At 43.7% G+C, this 17429-nt stretch overlaps 1 protein-coding gene across 41 annotated transcripts in view; it reads right to left on the reverse strand.

The window, feature by feature from the left end:
- Positions 1-13992: 13992 nt before the first annotated feature.
- The window catches only part of ACSBG2 (acyl-CoA synthetase bubblegum family member 2), a 43693-nt gene continuing 40256 nt past the window's right edge, over positions 13993-17429 (reverse strand). For 7 of the 41 annotated variants that reach the window (XR_014837703.1, XR_014837722.1, XR_014837733.1 and 4 more), the window contains 3 exons: positions 16448-16556; positions 14343-14429; positions 13993-14130 (listed from right to left, as the gene is read on the reverse strand). Coding sequence is in view for 2 of the 41 variants with exons in the window: in XM_021083994.2 (XP_020939653.1) it covers positions 16483-16556 (74 nt within the window). In the remaining 39 variants the exon portion in view is untranslated. Of the gene's footprint in view, positions 14430-16397; positions 16557-17429 lie in introns of all 41 variants that reach the window. The other 34 variants (XR_014837707.1, XR_014837714.1, XR_014837740.1 and 31 more) reach the window with 8 other exon arrangements.

Consider the following 17429-nt stretch of genomic DNA (forward strand, 5'->3'; position numbering starts at 1 on the left):
AGGATATTATGCTCAGTGAAATAAGCCAATGTCAAACAGATAAATAGTCCACTCATATTAAGTATTTAAATTAGTCAGATTCTTAGAGACAGAAAGTAGTGTGGTGGTTGTCAGGGAAGGGGAGGTGTCCGGGTTTGTTTCATGTATACAGAGTTTCAATTTTATAGCATGCACAACAGTGTAATGTCTTTAGTGCGGATTTAACCACATTTAAAAATGGTTACAATGGGCATTCTTTTTGTGGCACAGCAGAAACAAACCCGGCTAGGAACACTGAGGTTGTGGGTTTTATCCCTGGCCTGGCTCATTGGCTTAAGGATCTGGCGTTGCTGTGAGCTGTGGTGTAAGCTGCAGACGAGGTTGCAGTGGCTATAGCTCTGATTCGACCCCTAGCCTGGGAACCTCCATATGCCACAGGTGTGGCCCTAGGAAGCAAAAAAGAAAAAAGAAAAAAAAAAGGTTAAAATGGTGAATTAACATAAAATAATAAATTTTGCACTTACCACAATTTGAAAAATAAATGTAAAAGAAGTCTTTATGGGCGTTCCCATTGTGGCTCAGTGGGTTAATAACCTGACTAGTATCCATGAGGATACAGGTTTGATACCTGGCTTTGCTTAGTGGATTAAGGATATGGCATTGCTGTGGATGTGACGAAGACCTGCAGCTGCAGCTCTATTTTGACTCCTGACCTGGGAACTTCTATATGCCATAAATGCAGCCCTTAAAAAAAAAAAAAAAAAAAAAAAAAACAGAAAAGAAAAAGTCTTTCTGAACTTAGTAGCTTCTTTCCACTTCTCAAAGAACAGCTATTAAAAGAACAGTGAGGCCAGGTAGAAAACCATTGAGAAAATACATGTATTTCTCTACTGTTTGAGCATTTTTGGGGGGACAGTATAATCAGCTATATGTATTTCCTCAATGAGGGATAAATACCGAGAAGAAAGTGAAAAAATATTGCTGAAGATTTAATAATCTATGTAAAAAGTCTATACTTTTTGAGAAATAGTAGTGAAGTATCTGATATAAATACTAACATACAAAAAACAATGTTCCCATATATTGCTTTTGATCCCTAGAAAAAGGGGAAAAATCACATTCACAGTGGAAACACAAACTGTAAACCAAAATTAAATTCAGCAAAAATTGTATGCGATAGTTGTGGGTAAAATTATTGAGGCTTACTAGAAAAAGATACAAATAAATTGAAAAAGACATCATATTAATGATTGAGAAGGCTCTATCAATAAAAAAGTAGATGTTATTCTTTCACAGATCAGTGTAAATGCAATTTCAGTGAAAATCCCCAACAGGAATTTTTGTGGAATTCAGGTTTATTTTAAAGTTTACAAAGGTAGGAATTCCCTGGTGGCATAATGTTGAAGGATTCGGCATTGTCACTGCTGTGCCTCAGGTTCATGCCCTAGCCTGGGAACTTGTGCATGCTGTGGGCATGGAAGTGAAGGAGAAGGAGAAGTTTACAAAAATAGTAAAGTACAGGAAAAAAGTAACAAAGGAAGCCTTGTTCTGCCCACATTAAAACATCTTATAAAGCTATAGTCATTAAAACAGCATGAAGGACTTGTAACCAGAAAGTGTGAAGAAGTCCTGTAACTCAACCATAAAAAGACAGAGAACTCAGTTCAAAATGGGCAAAGAATTTGAATGGACATTTCTCTAAAGAAGATATGTGTATGGGTATGCATGGCACAACCAGTTAATGGAATACCACTCAGTCAGAAAAGATAACCAATGACATGCTCAGATGAATTCATGCCACGTGGAAGAAGCTGGTAGAGCAGCCACTACTGGCCTGGCGGATGATGGGTCTCAACCCTATTCTAACAAATGGAAGCTAGAAAGCTAAAAACTGTATTCCCAAGAATCCCACACGGGGAAGGTTTTAGACATAACTTGGGTTCCACTAACCGTGATGGATTTGTAAGTGACACACGTGAGGGGGAGAGCCAGGCTGGAGGCCAGTGGCAGTGGCATCAGCTTTATATCTTGGCTGGCAGTTTCCTGACTCAGTGGCCTCTTGGGCACAAGCAGTTTTCTGGGTCACATCAGAGGTGGAGTGATTCCACTGTCAGCTGCTGAAGAGGAGCCTTCTGGAGGTCAACTAGGGGTTGTTTTTGGTGCATACTCTTCCAGCCCTGCCAGTGGTTTTTTCCACCTGTTTTTTTTTTTTTTTTTTTTTTGTCTTTTTTTAGGACCGCACCTGTAGCATATGGAGGTTCCCAGGCTAGGGGTCAAGTTGGAGCTGTAGCCATTGGCCTACACCACAGCCATAGCAACACCAGATCCGAGCCACATCTGCATCCTATACCACAGAAAATGGCAATGCCGGATCCTTAACCCACTGAGTGAGGCCAGGGATCCAATCTGCATCCTTGTGGTTATTAGTCAGATTCGTTTCTGCTGAGCCACGATGGGAACTCCCTCCCCCTGATTTTTTGAGCTATGATTTACAAACCTTAAAATTCACCTCTCGGAGTTCCCGTCGTGGCGCAGTGGTTAACGAATCCGACTAGGAACCATGAGGTTGTGGGTTCGGTCCCTGCCCTTGCTCGGTGGGTTGACAATCCGGCGTTGCCGTGAGCTGTGGTGTAGGTTGCAGACGCGGCTTGGATCCCGCGTTGCTGTGGCTCTGGCGTAGGCCGGTGGCTCCAGCTCCGATTCGACCCCTAGCCTGGGAACCTCCATATGCCGCGGGAGCGGCCCAAGAAATAACAACAACAAAAAGACAAAAAAAAAAAAAAAATTCACCTCTCGTGACAGTACAATGATTTTTAATAAATTCATATGGCATGAAACCATCACCACAAGCTAGTATGGGGACACTTCCATCACCCAGAAAATTTCCTTTGTGCTCTTACTCCCAGCCTCAGGGAACCACTGGTCTGCTGTCAACATAGTTTTGTCTTTGCTGGAAATTTCACTTAAAGGGGATAATATATGTAGTCTTTTGTGTCTGGCTTTTTCCACTTAGTGTAAGTTTGTTCATTATTATGGTTGAGCAGTATTGCATTATTTGGATGTACCATGTTTATTGAGTTGTCACTTGGTGGGCATTTGGTCTTTTCCCCAGTATTTGGTGGCTGTGAATAATGCTGCTGCAAACATTCATGTACAGGTTTCTGTGTATGAAGATACTTTCACTTCTCTTGGACATATATAGACCTAGGAGCTGAATTACTGGGTCGTATGGTAGCTCAATGTTTAACATTTTCAGAAACTTCTAAACTGTTTTCCAAAATAGTTATTCCATTTTACATTCTCACCAGTGGTAATGAGGCTTTCAGTCTCTCCACATCCTTGGCAACATGTGGCATTATTAGATTTTTTAACATTAGCTGTTCTACTGGGTGTAAAGTGGTATCTTGTGGCTTTGATTTGCATTTCCCTGGTGGCTAATGATGTTGAGCATCTCTTCATGTGCTTTTTGGTCATTTGTATATCTTTAGAGAAATGATCGTTCACATCCTTTGCTCGCTTCCAAGTTGAATCATTTGTCTTTTTATTGTTGAATTGTTAAGTGTTCTTTATATATTCTGGCTACAAGTCCTTTAGCAGATACATGATTCTTAAATACTTGTCTTCCTTTTCAAAGTTGGCACTTGATGGACAGTATCTTTTGAAGGGCAAAAAATTTAAGTTTTGATGAAGTCCAGTTTTGTCATTTCTTTCATTTATGGTTTGTACTTTGATGTCATGTTACCTAAGCAAGGACATAAAGATTTTCTCCTTTGTTTTCTTTCCCCCAACAGTTTTATCATTTTGGCTTTAACATTTTGGATGTATGATACATTTTGATTTAATTTTTTTGTATATGATGTGAAGTAAAAATCTAAGTTCTCTAAGTTATTTATTTGCATATTATCCAGCATTGTTTGTTGAAAAAGCAGGTATTGAACTTGTCTTGAAAACTTTTTTTACAATTGAATTATAGTTGATTTACAATATTGTGTTAGTTTCATTTGTGCAGCAAAGTGATTGAGTTACACACACACACACATTCTTTTTCAGATTCTTTTTCTTTTTCTTTTTTTTTTTTTTGTCTTTTTGTTGTTGTTGTTGTTATTGTTGTTGCTATTTCTTGCGCCGCTCCCGCGGCATATGGAGGTTCCCAGGCTAGGGGTCGAATTGGAGCTGTAACCACCGGCCTACACCAGAGCCACAGCAACGCGGGATCCGAGCCGCGTCTGCAACCTACACCACAGCTCACGGCAACACAGGATCCTTAACCCACTGAGCAAGGGCAGGGACCGAACCCACAACCTCATGGTTCCTAGTCGGATTCGTTAACCACTGCGCCATGACGGGAACTCCTCAGATTATTTTTCATTACAGGTTATTACAAGATGTTGAACATAGTTCCCTGTGCTATAGAGTAAATCCTTGTTGCTTATCTATTTTATGTAGTTTGTATCTGTTAATCTCGTGCTCCTAATTTATCCTCCCCTCTCCCTTTCCCTTTTGGTGACCAAAAATTGTTTTCTGTGTCTGTGAGTCTGTTTCTGATTTGTATATAGATTTATTTGTATTATTTTTTAGATCCTATGTATAAATGATATATTGTCTTTCTCTGTGTGAATTACTTCACTAAGTGTAATATTCTCTAAATCCATCCATGTTGCTGCAAATAGCAATATTTCATTATTTTTTATGTCTGAGTAATATTCATATATATATATATATATGCATGTGCACGTGTGTATGTGTGTATATAACATCACATCTTTTTAAGCCAGTTGTCTGTTGATGGGCATTTGGGTTATTTCCATGTCTTGGCTGTTATAGTGCTGGTATTGAACACTGAGGTGTGTGTATCTTTTTGAATTAAAGTTTGTGCCTTTTCCAAATATGTACCCAGGAGAGGAATTTCTAGATCATGTGGTAGCTCTATTTTTAGTTTTTTTAAGGAACCTCCATAGTGTTTTCCATATTGGCTGCACCAACATACATCCCCACCAACAGTGCAGGAGGGTTCCCTTTCTCCACACCCTCTCTAGCATTTGTTATTTGTGGTCTTATTAATGATGGCCATGTGCACTGGTGTGAGGTGGTACCTCATGGTAGTTTTGATTTGCATTTCTCTAATAATTATTGATGTCGAGCATTTCTTCATTTGCCTACTGGCCATCCATACGTCTTCTTTGGAAGAAATATCTGTTTAGGTCTTTTGCCCATTTTTTGACTGGGCTGTGTTTTTTGATATTGTATGAGCTGTTTGTATATTTTAAATATCAACCCCTTGTCAGTCGTATTGTTTGCAAATATTTTCTCCTATCCATAGGTTGTCTTTTCATTTTGTTGATAGTTTCCTTTGTTGTGCAAAAGCTTTTAAATTTGATTAGGTCATGTTTGTTTATTTTTACTTTTACTTCTATTACCTTGGGAGATTGAGCCAAGAAAATATTGCTACAATTTATGTCCAAAAATGTTTTGCCTATGTTCTCTTCTAGGAATTTTATGGTGTCATGGCTTATATTCAGGTCTTTAAATTATTTCGAGTTTACTTTTTGTTTGGTATGAAGATGTGCTCTAACTTGATTTACATGCAGCTGTCCAGCTTTCCCAACACCACTCGTTGGGAAAGCCACTTTTCTTCATTGTATGTTCTTGCCTCCTTTGTCACTGATTAATTGACTATAGGTGTGTGGGTTTATTTCTGGGCTCTTTTCTATTCCATTGATCCATATGTATGTTTTTGTGCCAGTACCATGCTATTTTGATTGCTGTAGCTTTGCAGTATAGCCTGAAGTCTGGAAGGGTTATGCTTTCAGCTTTGTTCTTTTTCCTCAGAATTGCTTTGGCAATTCTGGGTCTTTTATGATTCTGTATAAATTTTAGTGTTATTTATTCTAGTTCTGTGAAAAATGTCATGGGTATTTTGATAGAGATTGCATTAAATCTGTAGCTTGGTTTGGGTAGCATAGCCATTTTAACAATATTAATTTTTCCAACCCAAGAACGTGGGATGTCTTTCCATTTCTTTGAATCATCTTCAGCTTCCTTTATCAGTGTTTTATAGTTTTCATTGTATAGTTCCTTTACCTCTTTGGTTAAGTTCATTCCTAGATATTTTTTGGGACACAGTTTTAAGTGAGACTGAATTTTCTCTTTGTGATAATTGCTCGGTTGTGTAAAAAACCAGATTTCTGTATATTGGTCTTGTATCCTGTGGCCTTGTTTAATTCATTTCTTCTCATAATTTTGTGTGGAAATTTTAGGGTTCTCTATGTATAGTATCATGACATCTGTGAATAGTGACGGTTTTACTTCTCTTCCATTTTAGATATCTTTTTTTTTTCTTTTTTCTTTTTTGGCCACCCCATGGCATATGGAATTCCTAGGCCTGGGATTAGATCTGAGCTGCAGTTGTGAGTGCAGATGCAATGCCAGATCCTTAACCCACTGTGCCAGGCTGGGGATTGAACCTGTGTCCTGGTGCTGCAGAAATGCTGCTGATCCCGTTGCGTTATATCAGGAACTCCTAGATGCTTTTTATTTCTTCTTCCTGTTTGATGGCTGTGACTAGGACTGCCAGTTCTGTCTTGAATAGAAGTGGTGAGAGTGGGCATCCTTGGCTTGTTTCTGAATTTAACAGGAGGCTTTCAGCTTTTGGTCGTTGAGTATTATGTTGGCTGTGGGTTTGTTGTAAGTGGCTTTTATTATGTTAAGATATATTCCCTCTATACCCACTTGGGTGAGAATTTTTATCATGAATGGATGTTGAATTTCATCAGATGCTTTTTCTGCATCTATAGAGATGATCATGTGATTTTTGTCTTTACTTTTTTTTTTTGCCTTTTCTTAGGGCTGCTCCCACAGCATATGGAGATTCCCAGGCTAGGGGTCTAATTGGAGCTGTAGCCACCAGCCTACGCCAGAGCCACAGCAATGCGGGATCTGAGCTGCGTCTGCAACCTATACCACAGCTCATGGCAATGCCAGCTCCTCAACCCACTGAGCAAGGCCAGGGATCAAAGCCGCAACCTCATGGTTCCTAGTCAGATTCGTTAACCACTGCACCATGACAGGAACTCCTCTTTCCTTGTGTTAATGTGGTGTATCACAATGATTGGTTTGTATATGTTGAACCATCCTTAGGATGGACACTGGAATGACGCCAACTTGAACATGGCATGTGATCTTTGTTGTGTGCTGTTGGATTCATTTTGCTCATATTTTGTTGAGGACTTTTGCATCTGTTTATCAAAGATATTGGCCTGTAATTTTCCCTTTTTTTTTTTTTTGGTAATGTCTTTGGTTTTGGTATCAGGGTGATGGTGGCTTCATAGAATGAATTTGGGAGTGTTCCATCCTCTTCAATTTTTTGGAATAGTTTGAGAAGGATAGGTGTAAGTTCTTCTTTGTACAGTTGGTAGAATTCTGCAGTGAAGCTGTGTGGTCCTGGAGGTTTTTTTTTTTGGCGGGGGGGGGCTGATCCTGCAGCATGTGGAAGTTCCAGGGCCAAGGATTGAACCACACAGAAGCAGTAACTGGAGCCACAGCAGTGACAATGCCAGATCCTTGACCTGCTGAGCCACCAGGGAACTCCCAGTCCTGGACTTTTGTTTGCGGGGAGTTATTTAAAGTACAGATTCTATTTAACTCCTAATAATCAGTCTGTTCAAATTATGTTTCTTCCTAACTCAGTTTTGGCAGGCTGTATATTTCTAGAAACTTGTCCATTTTTTCTTGGTTGTCAGATTTGTTGACGTGTAATTGCTCATAGCATTTCCTTTAAAATTTTTTTTTATTTCTGTGATATCAGTTGTTATTTTTCCTCTTTCATTCCTTAATTTATTTGTTTGTGTCCTTTCTATTTTCTTCTGGGTGAGCCTGGCTAGAGGTTTGTCATTTTACTTATCTTTTAAAAACAGCCTTTGGTTTTATTGATCTTTTCTGTTGTTTTTTGGAGCTTTAATTTATTTCCTCTCTGATCTGTATTATTTCCTTCCTTCTGCTGACTTTAGGTTCTGTTTGTTCATCTAATTCTTTTAGGTGGTAGGTTAGGTTGTTGTTTTTTTTCTGAGATTTTTCTTATTTCTTGAGGAAGACCTGTATTGCTGTGAACTTCCCTCTTAGAATTGCTTTTGCTGCATCCCATATATTTTGTATGATTGCATTTTCATTTCTCTCTAGGTGTTTTCTGAATTCTTTGATTTCATTGTTGACCCATTGATTTTTTAGGAGCATGTCGTTTAGTCTCCATGTGATTGTTCTTTTCTCATTTTTTCCCCCTGTGGTTGATTTCCAGTTTCATACCACTGTGATCGTAAATAATTTCTATCCTCTTAAGTTTTTTGAGGCTGTGTGGTCCCCTAGAGAACGTTCAGTGCACACTTGAAAAGAATGTTTATTCTGTTTTTTTTGTTTGTTTGTTTGTTTGTTTGTTTTCATTTCATGTCCTGAGAATGTCAATTAAGTCAGCTGGCCTGTTGTGTCATTTAGGAATTCTGTTGCCTTATTGATTTTCTGTCTGGAAGACCTATCTATTGATGTCTCTGTGGTGTTAAAGTCTCCTGCTATTATTGTGTTCCTGTCATTTTCTCCCTTTATGTCTGTTAGTATTTGTTTTATATATTTAGGTGCTCCTGTGTTGGCTGCGTGTATATGTTAATTAGTGTAATATCCTCTTCTTGTATTGGTCCCTTTATCATTATGTAACATCCTTCATTGTCATTCTTTATGGACTTTGCTTAATGTCTATTTTGTTTGATATGAGTATTGCTATACCTGTTTTCTCACTGTTTCCATTTGCATGAAATGTTTTTTTTTTCCATTCCCTTACTTACTTACTTTTTTTTTTTCTGTTTTATGGCTGAACCTGTGGCATATGGAAGTTCCTGGGTTGGGGTCGAATCGGAGCTGGAGCTGCCAGCCTACGCTGCAGCCACAGCAACACCAGATCTGAGCTGCATCTGTGACCTACAACACAGCTTGTGGCAGTGCAAAATCCTTAACCCATTGAGTGAGGCCAGGGATTGAACTCACATCCTTATGGATACTATGTTGGGTTCTTAACTGGCTAGGTCACAACAGGAACTCCCTCCATTCCCTTACTTTCAATCTGTGTGTGTCTTTCACCCTTAAGTGGGTCTCTTGTAGGCAGCATATTGTATGTTCTTGTTTTATTATCCAGTCTGCCACTCTGTGTCTTTTGATCAGTGCATTTAGTCCATTGGCATTTAAAGTAAAGTTTAGTATTGTTGAATGCTTTTAGCTTTTGCTTATCTGAGAAATCCTTTATCTCTTCCTCTATTTTATTATTATTTTTTTCTTTTTAGGCTGCACCTGCAGCGTATGGAAGTTCCCAGGCTAGGGTTTGAATCAGAGCTGCAGCTGGTGGCCTACACCACAGCCACAGCAACACCAGATCCAAGCTGTGTCTGCGACCTGTACCACAGCTTATGGCAACTCAGGATCCTTAACCCACTGAGCAAGGCCAGGGATCGAACCTACATCCTCATGGATACTAGTTGGGTTTTTTAACCTGCTGAACCACAATGGGAACTCCTAGAATCCTTTCTTTGACTTGTGCCATTTCAAATGTGACATGCCTTGGTGTGGGTCTGTTTGAGTTCATCTTGTTTAGGACCCTCTGTGCTTCCTATCCCTGGATGTGTTTCCTTCTTTAGGTTTGGGGAGTTTTCAGTCATAATTTTCTCAAATATTGGAGTTCCCATCATGGCTCAGTGGAAATGAATCTGACTAGGAACCACGAGATTGCAGGTTCGATCCCTGGCCTTGCTCAGTGCGTTAAGGATCCAATGCTGCCGTGAGCTGTGGTATAGGTCACAGACGTGGCTCAGATTCCACATTGCTGTGGCTGTGGTGTAGCCTGCGAGCAACAGCTCCCATTTGACCCCTAGCCTGGGAACCTCCATATGCCATGGGTGTGGCTTTAAAAAGCAACAACAACGACAAAAAAAATTTCCTCAAATATGTTTTTGATTCCTTTCTCTCTCTCTCTTCTCCTTCTGGAACCCCTTTATTTATAAGTTGGTATGCTTTATATATTCCATACTACTTTTTCATTGCTTTCTTTCTTTTTTTTCCCCATTTGTCTCCTGTTCTGATTGGGTGATTTTCATTTTCATTTTGCTGTCTTCCAGATCACTTACTGGTTCCGTGTCATTTAGTTTGCTAATCATTGCTTCTAGATTGGTTTTTATCTTGCCGGTTAAATTGTCTCATTTTGATTGGTTCATTTTTATAGTTTCTGTGTTCTTGTTACAGTGATCTGCATTTCTATTAATAATCTTTCTTAATTTCTGTAGCATTTTTGTTATCTCCTTTTTGGACTTGGAGTCTGGTAAGTGAACTGCTGAGGTCTGCTTCATTATTTGTTCTTTCAGAGGATTTCTCTTGTTTCTACAGTTGTAGTAGTTCCTCTGCTTTTTCATTTTACTTAGCTTTCTCTGTCTCTATGAATTTAAGAGAAGCAGTTATTTACTGTGGTCCTGAAGAGATGTTTTTATGTGGGAGCGATCCTGTGAAAACTGTGTGTGTCTGGTGTTTTTGGTGCGAGGGCTGGTTTTGGTGTGGATGCCTGCCACGTCTTTGCTCAGAGTGTGCTGATCATTATCCCTGTGATAGGGGTGTTGTTGGGATTATGTATGGTGTCCAGAGCCTGCATGTGATGTTGGGCAGGGCCTCCTCTTTACTCTGTGGCTGTCACAGCCAAGCCAGTGGTGGGGTCTGCTCCCTAGGTGGTTGGGGGAGAAGCCCTAAGGGTCAGGTTCGATTAGGCCACATTGCCCTCGAGTGCCTGCCCTGCCCCAAAAGAGGTAACTGCTGAAGCAAGTGAGGTCTTTGTGGTAACACCGAATCTATGTGCTATGCAAACCATGCCGGTGTCCGTGGTTCTGCCCAGAAGCAGCCCAAGGTCGCATCCCTTTCTCCACTGTGTCTGTCTCAGACCTAGTGCTAGGCTATGATATGAAGTGGGTGGGGATGGGGTGCTGTGGCTCCAGGAATCGAGGTGGCTGTGGACCCACCCACCCCAGATCCAGCTCCAAGCTGCTGCGTAGTGGGGGTGGGGCTGGGGTGCTCCCACGGAAAATGAATCACTGGTGTTGCTGCCCAGGGCCTTTCTGCCATGGACTCTGTGGCCAGCCACCAAGTGTTTCTGTGGTACCATTCAGTTTCTATGGACAGTGTCTGAGGCGGCAGGACCGGCCGTGCTGTGCCGACAGTGGGCTTCATAGTTCCCCTGGACCACACCCCACCCCCCCTGGTTTGTCTCTGTAGGGGCTTGATTGAGTCCCCTTCTAGGACCATTCTGCCTGAGACTCATCACTCAGCCGCTGGGAATGTTTGTGGCCCCGCCTGGTACATGCGCTGGCAATTTCTGCCTCATTGGATCCGCAGCTCCTGTGTGTGCTTACAGCAGTCTCTGCAGTTCTGCCTTGATCTCTGTGCTGCTGGACCTAATCTCTCCCCTTGTCCTGCACCAGGTTCTGGTGTGGAGCCTATGGGGCCAAGGCATTGGGCCCTTTGGGTTGGGAAGTGCAGCGAGGCAGCGGCCACCAGCACTGTGCTCTCTCTGCCCCAATGGTTAGCCAGCCAGCCAGCCGGCTCGCATGTGCGCCTCACGAGTGGAGGCTGGGCTTCTCCAGCCCCTCTTGTCCCAGCGGGTTTCCCAGCCAGCCAGGGGGCTCCCCAGGGTGAGCGTCTTCTCTCCCCTACACATCCCTCCCCGGGCGCCCATCCTATTCTCCCCTGGTTATGTAGAGATCTTTCCTGCAGCAAAGGTTTTGTAGGAGTTCACTTGCCATTTTCCAGGTGGTTCCCTGTGATACTTGTTCCACACGTGGATGTATTTCTCATGTATTTGCGTGTGTGGGGGGGGTTGAGGTCCATGTCCTCCTGCTCCACCATCTTGATCCCCAGTCACAGCATTTTTATCCAGTGATCAGCACATACCTTGTATCATGTGTGTTTCTGTTCGGGGACACTGTAGTTAATATACATCGATGACTCCCTGGCATCAACCTCAGGGCCAGCAGCACATCATTCATGCCTGAGCAGAGCTTGTTTAATACACATTTGTTTCTCCACAAGGCCCATCACAGCCTTCTTGTTCTCAGGAACCCTGGCCAGCCCTTTAGCACTACACTTGGGGGCCATTTCCAAGAGTGAAAATCACCAACAGAAACAGAAAAAACAAAGCCCTAAATAGGCCCCTCAGAAGACATGCATCCATGGTCTGACCTGAAGCGATGAGGCAGAGTGTCACCTTGTTCGACCTTTAGCTGGGAACGTGCACGTTGGGCAGGTTCCATGCATTTCCAGAGGTGACGGCAAAAGCACCGGAAGCATTTGTTGCGGAATTTTAAGGAGCAGACAGGCTTGTAAACATGGCCTCTGCAAATGAGGATTGGCTCTGCTTACACACTGAAAAATGTAAAAGCCGGAGTTCCCGTTGTGGTGCAGTGGAAACGAATCCGACTAGGAACCATGAGGATGCTGGTTCGATGCCTGGCCTCTCCCAGCAGGTTAAGGATCTGGCATTGCCGTGAGCTGTGATGTAGGTCCCAGACGTGGCTTGGATCCCGCATTGCTGTGGCTGTGGCGTAGGCCAGCAGCTGCAGCTCCAATTCAACCCCTAGCCTGGAAACCTCCATATGCTGCAGGTGTGGCCCTAGAAAAAAAAGAAAAGAAGAGGAAAATAAAGACAAAAGAAAAATGCGAAAGCTTACAGATTCCATGAGGAGGGCCAACACACGTGGCTTTAGCCGTATCCATGTCAGATACTTTTTTGGGAGAAGAACATCTTTACACATTTCTGATCTACTTTTAATTGTATATTTAAATGAGGGAAACTAAAAGAAAAGGGGTGCCTTTGGCTATCTAGAAGCTTAAGGGACATTGGAAACTTTCTTTCTCCTGCCCCTCTGGACTGGGAGGTGTCCCCTCCCCTGCCCCCGTCCCCAGTACTCTTGCAAGGATCGGGACTGTGGATATGCCAAGTCAGCTTTGGTCTGTCTCCTCATGGACCGTTGGACAAGAGAGGAATAACTTTCTGTCTTCCTTCAAGCTGCTGCTCTCTCATACCTTACAATAGCAGCAGACTCGTCTTTCCTGAAAGATGAGTTCATCAAGAATCACAGCTCTTCCACAGAAAAGAAAATCATGGGCTTGGAGAATAGACTCGTGGTTGCTGAGAGGGAGGGAGTGGGATGGATTGGGAGTTTGGGGTTAATAGATGCAAACTCTTGCCTTCGGAATGGATTAGCAACGAGATCCTGCTCTGTAGCACTGAGAACTATGTCTAGTCACTTATGATGGAGCATGATAATGTGCAAAAATAGAATGTGTACATGTATGTGTAACTGGTAGAAAAAAATTGTATTGGGGAAATAACAATTAAAAAAATTTTTTAAAAAAAGAATCACAGCTCTTATATGGGAGCAGACTTGTGGTTGCCAAGAGAGAGGAGGCGGGAGTGGGATGGACTGGGAGTTTGGGGTTAGTAGATGCAAACTATTACTTTTAGAATGGACAAGCAATGAGGTCCTACTGTACAGCACAGGGAATTAATTATAGCCAGTCGCTTGTGATAGAAGATGATGGAAGATCACATGAGAAGAACAGTGTGTATGTATATATGACTGGGTCACTTTGCTATCTAGCAGAAGTTGACAGAACATTGTAAATCAACTATAATAAGAATAAAATAATATAAAAATAATCACAGCTGTTGACCAGGATGGACATGGTGCTCCAGTGATACCACGTGTCAAGGGCTTTGGGGAGTCAGCCACTGCTCCCTGTTTGTCATCTCGATGCATCTCCTCGGCCACCCTGTGAGCTGGGAGTCTGTTTTTACAGAGAACTCTCCCACACCTCCCACCCCTACCAAGATTCAGAAGATTGAACTCACAGCCAGTCAGAATTTGAACCCAGAACTGATTTCAGAGGCGAAGCTTCTTGGCAAAGGACAGAATGTTCCCATCTTGGCCAAAAATCAGGACATGGGATGCTGAAGTCCTTTATTGTCAGAACTTATTGGAAGGGTTTCCAGGTTGCTTCCAGGAAGGCGAGTAGGTTTGGGGACCCACTTCCTCTTCAGATGTATGAATGCTTTTCTTTTCTGATGTCTCAGTCAGTCCTCTGGGGGGGGAAAAAAATCTAGTTGGAACCGACAGGGTCACATCTTTCTTATAAACAGGCAGTTCTTCAGAGACCTCCCCACAAGTTCCTCCAGCATCACGCCCTGAGGTTTTACAGGCATTCAGAGATCTGTGATGGTCCTGTCACTTCATAAGCCATGGCAGGTCCTTGTGGGGGCACCTCTTCAAGGAGTGAATAAGGAAGAAACTGACCCAGAGGGAATCGGTGTCTTAAAAACGAGACTCGAGTCCCCAACCAAAGCAGCAGACCACGTGGCTACGGGGTCCTCCTCTTGGGGGCTGGAGAGAAGAAAAAGACAGGTTATCCCATGGGGATCCTAATATATGCACGTTAATTCCCTGGGGCCCCATAAGGTACAACAAGATGAAAACATTCCAGAATGAACAGATCTGCTTAGAAATGGCGGGGGGAGTCCCTCTCCACTGAACTTTCAAGTGACACTGCCCAAGAGGAATATCACTTGAGCTACCTACAGAATGTAATGTTTTCTGGTAACCACACACAAGAAGAACTGGTGAACTTGACTTAGGTACCACGGTTTTTTGTTGTTCTTGTTTTTTGTTTGTTTGTTTGTTTTTTGATTTTGTCTTTTCTAGGGCCACACCCGCGGCATATGGAGGTTCCCAGACTAGGGGTCCAGTTGAAGCTGTAGCCGCCGGCCTACACCAAAATCACAGCAACTCAGGATCTGAGCTGCATCTACGACCCATACCACAGCTCATGGCAACGCCAGATCCTCAACCCACTGAGCCACGCCAGGGATCGAACCCGCAACCTCATGGTTCCTAGCCGGATTCGTTAACCACTGAGCCATGACAGGAACCCCCTGGGTACCACAGTTAATGTGACCAAGTATGTCCGAAAGAGTGGCATTCCAACATTTAATCCATATTTTAGAACATGAATGTTTTATATTCTGTATTTTGTACCTAGACTTTGAAGCCCAGTGTGGGTTTTACACTCACAGCACATCTCAATTTAGATGGGCCACATCGTGGCCAGTGGCTACCACACTGGGCAGCACAGGTAGAAAAGGTCCATCTCCCCCTCCTCCCCCTGTCAATGTCAATTGGTCTCTCACTCAACTACAAAGCGGAATTGAAAAAAATCTCGCAAAAGATGCGGGATGGTGAATGTGATGTGTTTAACCGGTGGGCTCACCAACAAGATTTGACAAATTGACCTTCAGTTTGACAAATGAAGATGTGGAGGCCTTCAATCAGTTAATGATGAAGGAAAGAAAAAAGGTATGATGCTGTTATGGGCTGGATTATATTCCCCTCTGCAAATTTGTATGTTGAAATCTTCACACTCAAGACTTCAGAATGTGAGTGTATTTGGAGCTGAGGTCTTTACAGAGATCACCATGTTAAAATGATCCCAGTTAACAAGTGTCTTTATAACAAGGGGAAACTAGGGAGTTCCCTGGTGGCCCAGCAGGTATGGATCCTGCATTGTCGCTGCTGTGGCCTGGGAACTTTGAGGACCGTGGGCACTGCCAAGAAAAAGCGGGGGGGGATGGTGGAATTTGGACATAGAGAACAGCTGTCTACAAACCAAGGAGAGGGGCTTCAAAAGGCACCACCCTAGCCAACCCCTTGATCTTGGAGACTTGCATCCTGTGAAAACTTGAGAAAATAAATTCCTGTTGTTCACACCACCCAGCCTGTGGAACTTTGTTCTGTGGCTCCTAGTAAACTAATACAGGTGCGTTGGCTGGGGGCATCAGAAGGGAATGATTAGACCGTGAGAAGGCTGCAAGTGGCCCTTGGGGATGTGTCCTCCTCTCTGCCCACCGGTACATCTGGCTGGGTTTCAAAAATCCTAACAGTAACTCCTGGCATCATGGGGGCTCCCTGTGAAAGGGACTTGGGGGAAAGGAGAGGGAGGTGGATGGGAGGAGCCCAAGTTTCCACTTCTTGCCCCTCACTATGGGCAGACAGACCTTGGCCCTAGGGTTCCCAGCAAGTAGAACTGACCCCACCAAAGTTTCTGAGCAAAGGGCTTCTCCAGATAAGCCACAATGAAACATCTGGGCATTTCCCAAAACACTCTGTTCCTAGATGGTAAGACTGAAGGAAAAAGTCAGGAAAACCAGCTAGCAAAGTGGGCAGCCAATCAGGACAGCGTTTGGATGCCCTGCCAGGACCCCAGAGAGCAGGCGTGGAGGGCAGACACTGCCCAGAACCCAGGGCGGCTGAGCGTGTGCATGTGCACGCATGGCCTTGGCAGATCTACTCGCAGACCTGTGTCTGTTGGACTCGCCTGAGGCACAGCCCAGCAAAGCCGGCCTCACCATTGGGGCAGCCAAGGACAGCTCCGCCAGAGAGGTCAGAGGTAGAAGTTGTCAATTTGCTTTTTGTACTTCTGGATTATGAAGTGCCTTTTAATCTTTGTCGTTGGACCTGGTGAGAGAAGGAAGCTGTTCAGGTGGGGGGATGAAGTAAGAGTCCACGTGCCCTAGGCCTGACTGGGCAACAGGCTGAGGTTGGGCTGGGGGTCACTTCTGCGGTCAGTGGGGATCAGGGAGCCCCCTCCTTGTCCCTGGGCCAGGGTGAGAATTCCACAAGCGGGTGGGTGGAGAGCACACTGCCTGCTAGGGACCCTGTGCCCAACCCAGGAGGGACACCATCTCCCAGTTTTATAGATGAGGCTCGGAGAGGGCCAGTGCTCTGAGGTCATCCAGCAAGTGCATGGCGGGGTGAACTCCCCAGCTCAGGAGTTGGCTCATCCACAGCCTGGGATGTCTGCAGCCTCTGGTCACCAAGGGGTTTGGACTTCCCTCCGGGTGTCCTGGGCAATTGCCTGAGGATCGCATTTCCAAGTTGCAGATTAAAAACAAAAACAAAAAACGAGGCTTGGAGGGACAGGTCACTTCATGAACTGTCTCCAGCGGGCACAGGATTTGAACCCAGGTTGTTCAAGGCTGTGTGCTTGCCACACTCCACCTCCCTGTAGTCCACGCTGCTGGATCACAGCTGAGTGTGGAGGGCAAGCCCCAGGGAGCACAGTACCCCCACCCTGACTTCTCCCCTCATGGGGGTGGCCTGCAAAAATAAACTAATGTGTAGGGTAATTTCAGTCTTGAAGTGTTAAAGAGGCAAGGAGACAGGGCAGTATAGTAGATGCAATGGTGGGTTACAGGCTTGGTAGGTTAGGGGTGATGGCAAGCTGCCACAGCCAGGGTGGTCAGGGAAGGCTGCTCTGAGGTGACCTTTAGGATAAGGCCTGGATAATGGGAAGGAGCCATTCAGGCAAATAATTGAGGGGGAAGAGGG

This window comes from Sus scrofa, chromosome 2 (genome assembly GCF_054392235.1).
Source record: "Sus scrofa isolate SSC_HxYL_T2T_F1_AM1 chromosome 2, Sscrofa_HxYL_maternal_Yorkshire_Landrace_v2.0, whole genome shotgun sequence".
Classification (NCBI taxonomy): domain Eukaryota; kingdom Metazoa; phylum Chordata; class Mammalia; order Artiodactyla; family Suidae; genus Sus; species Sus scrofa.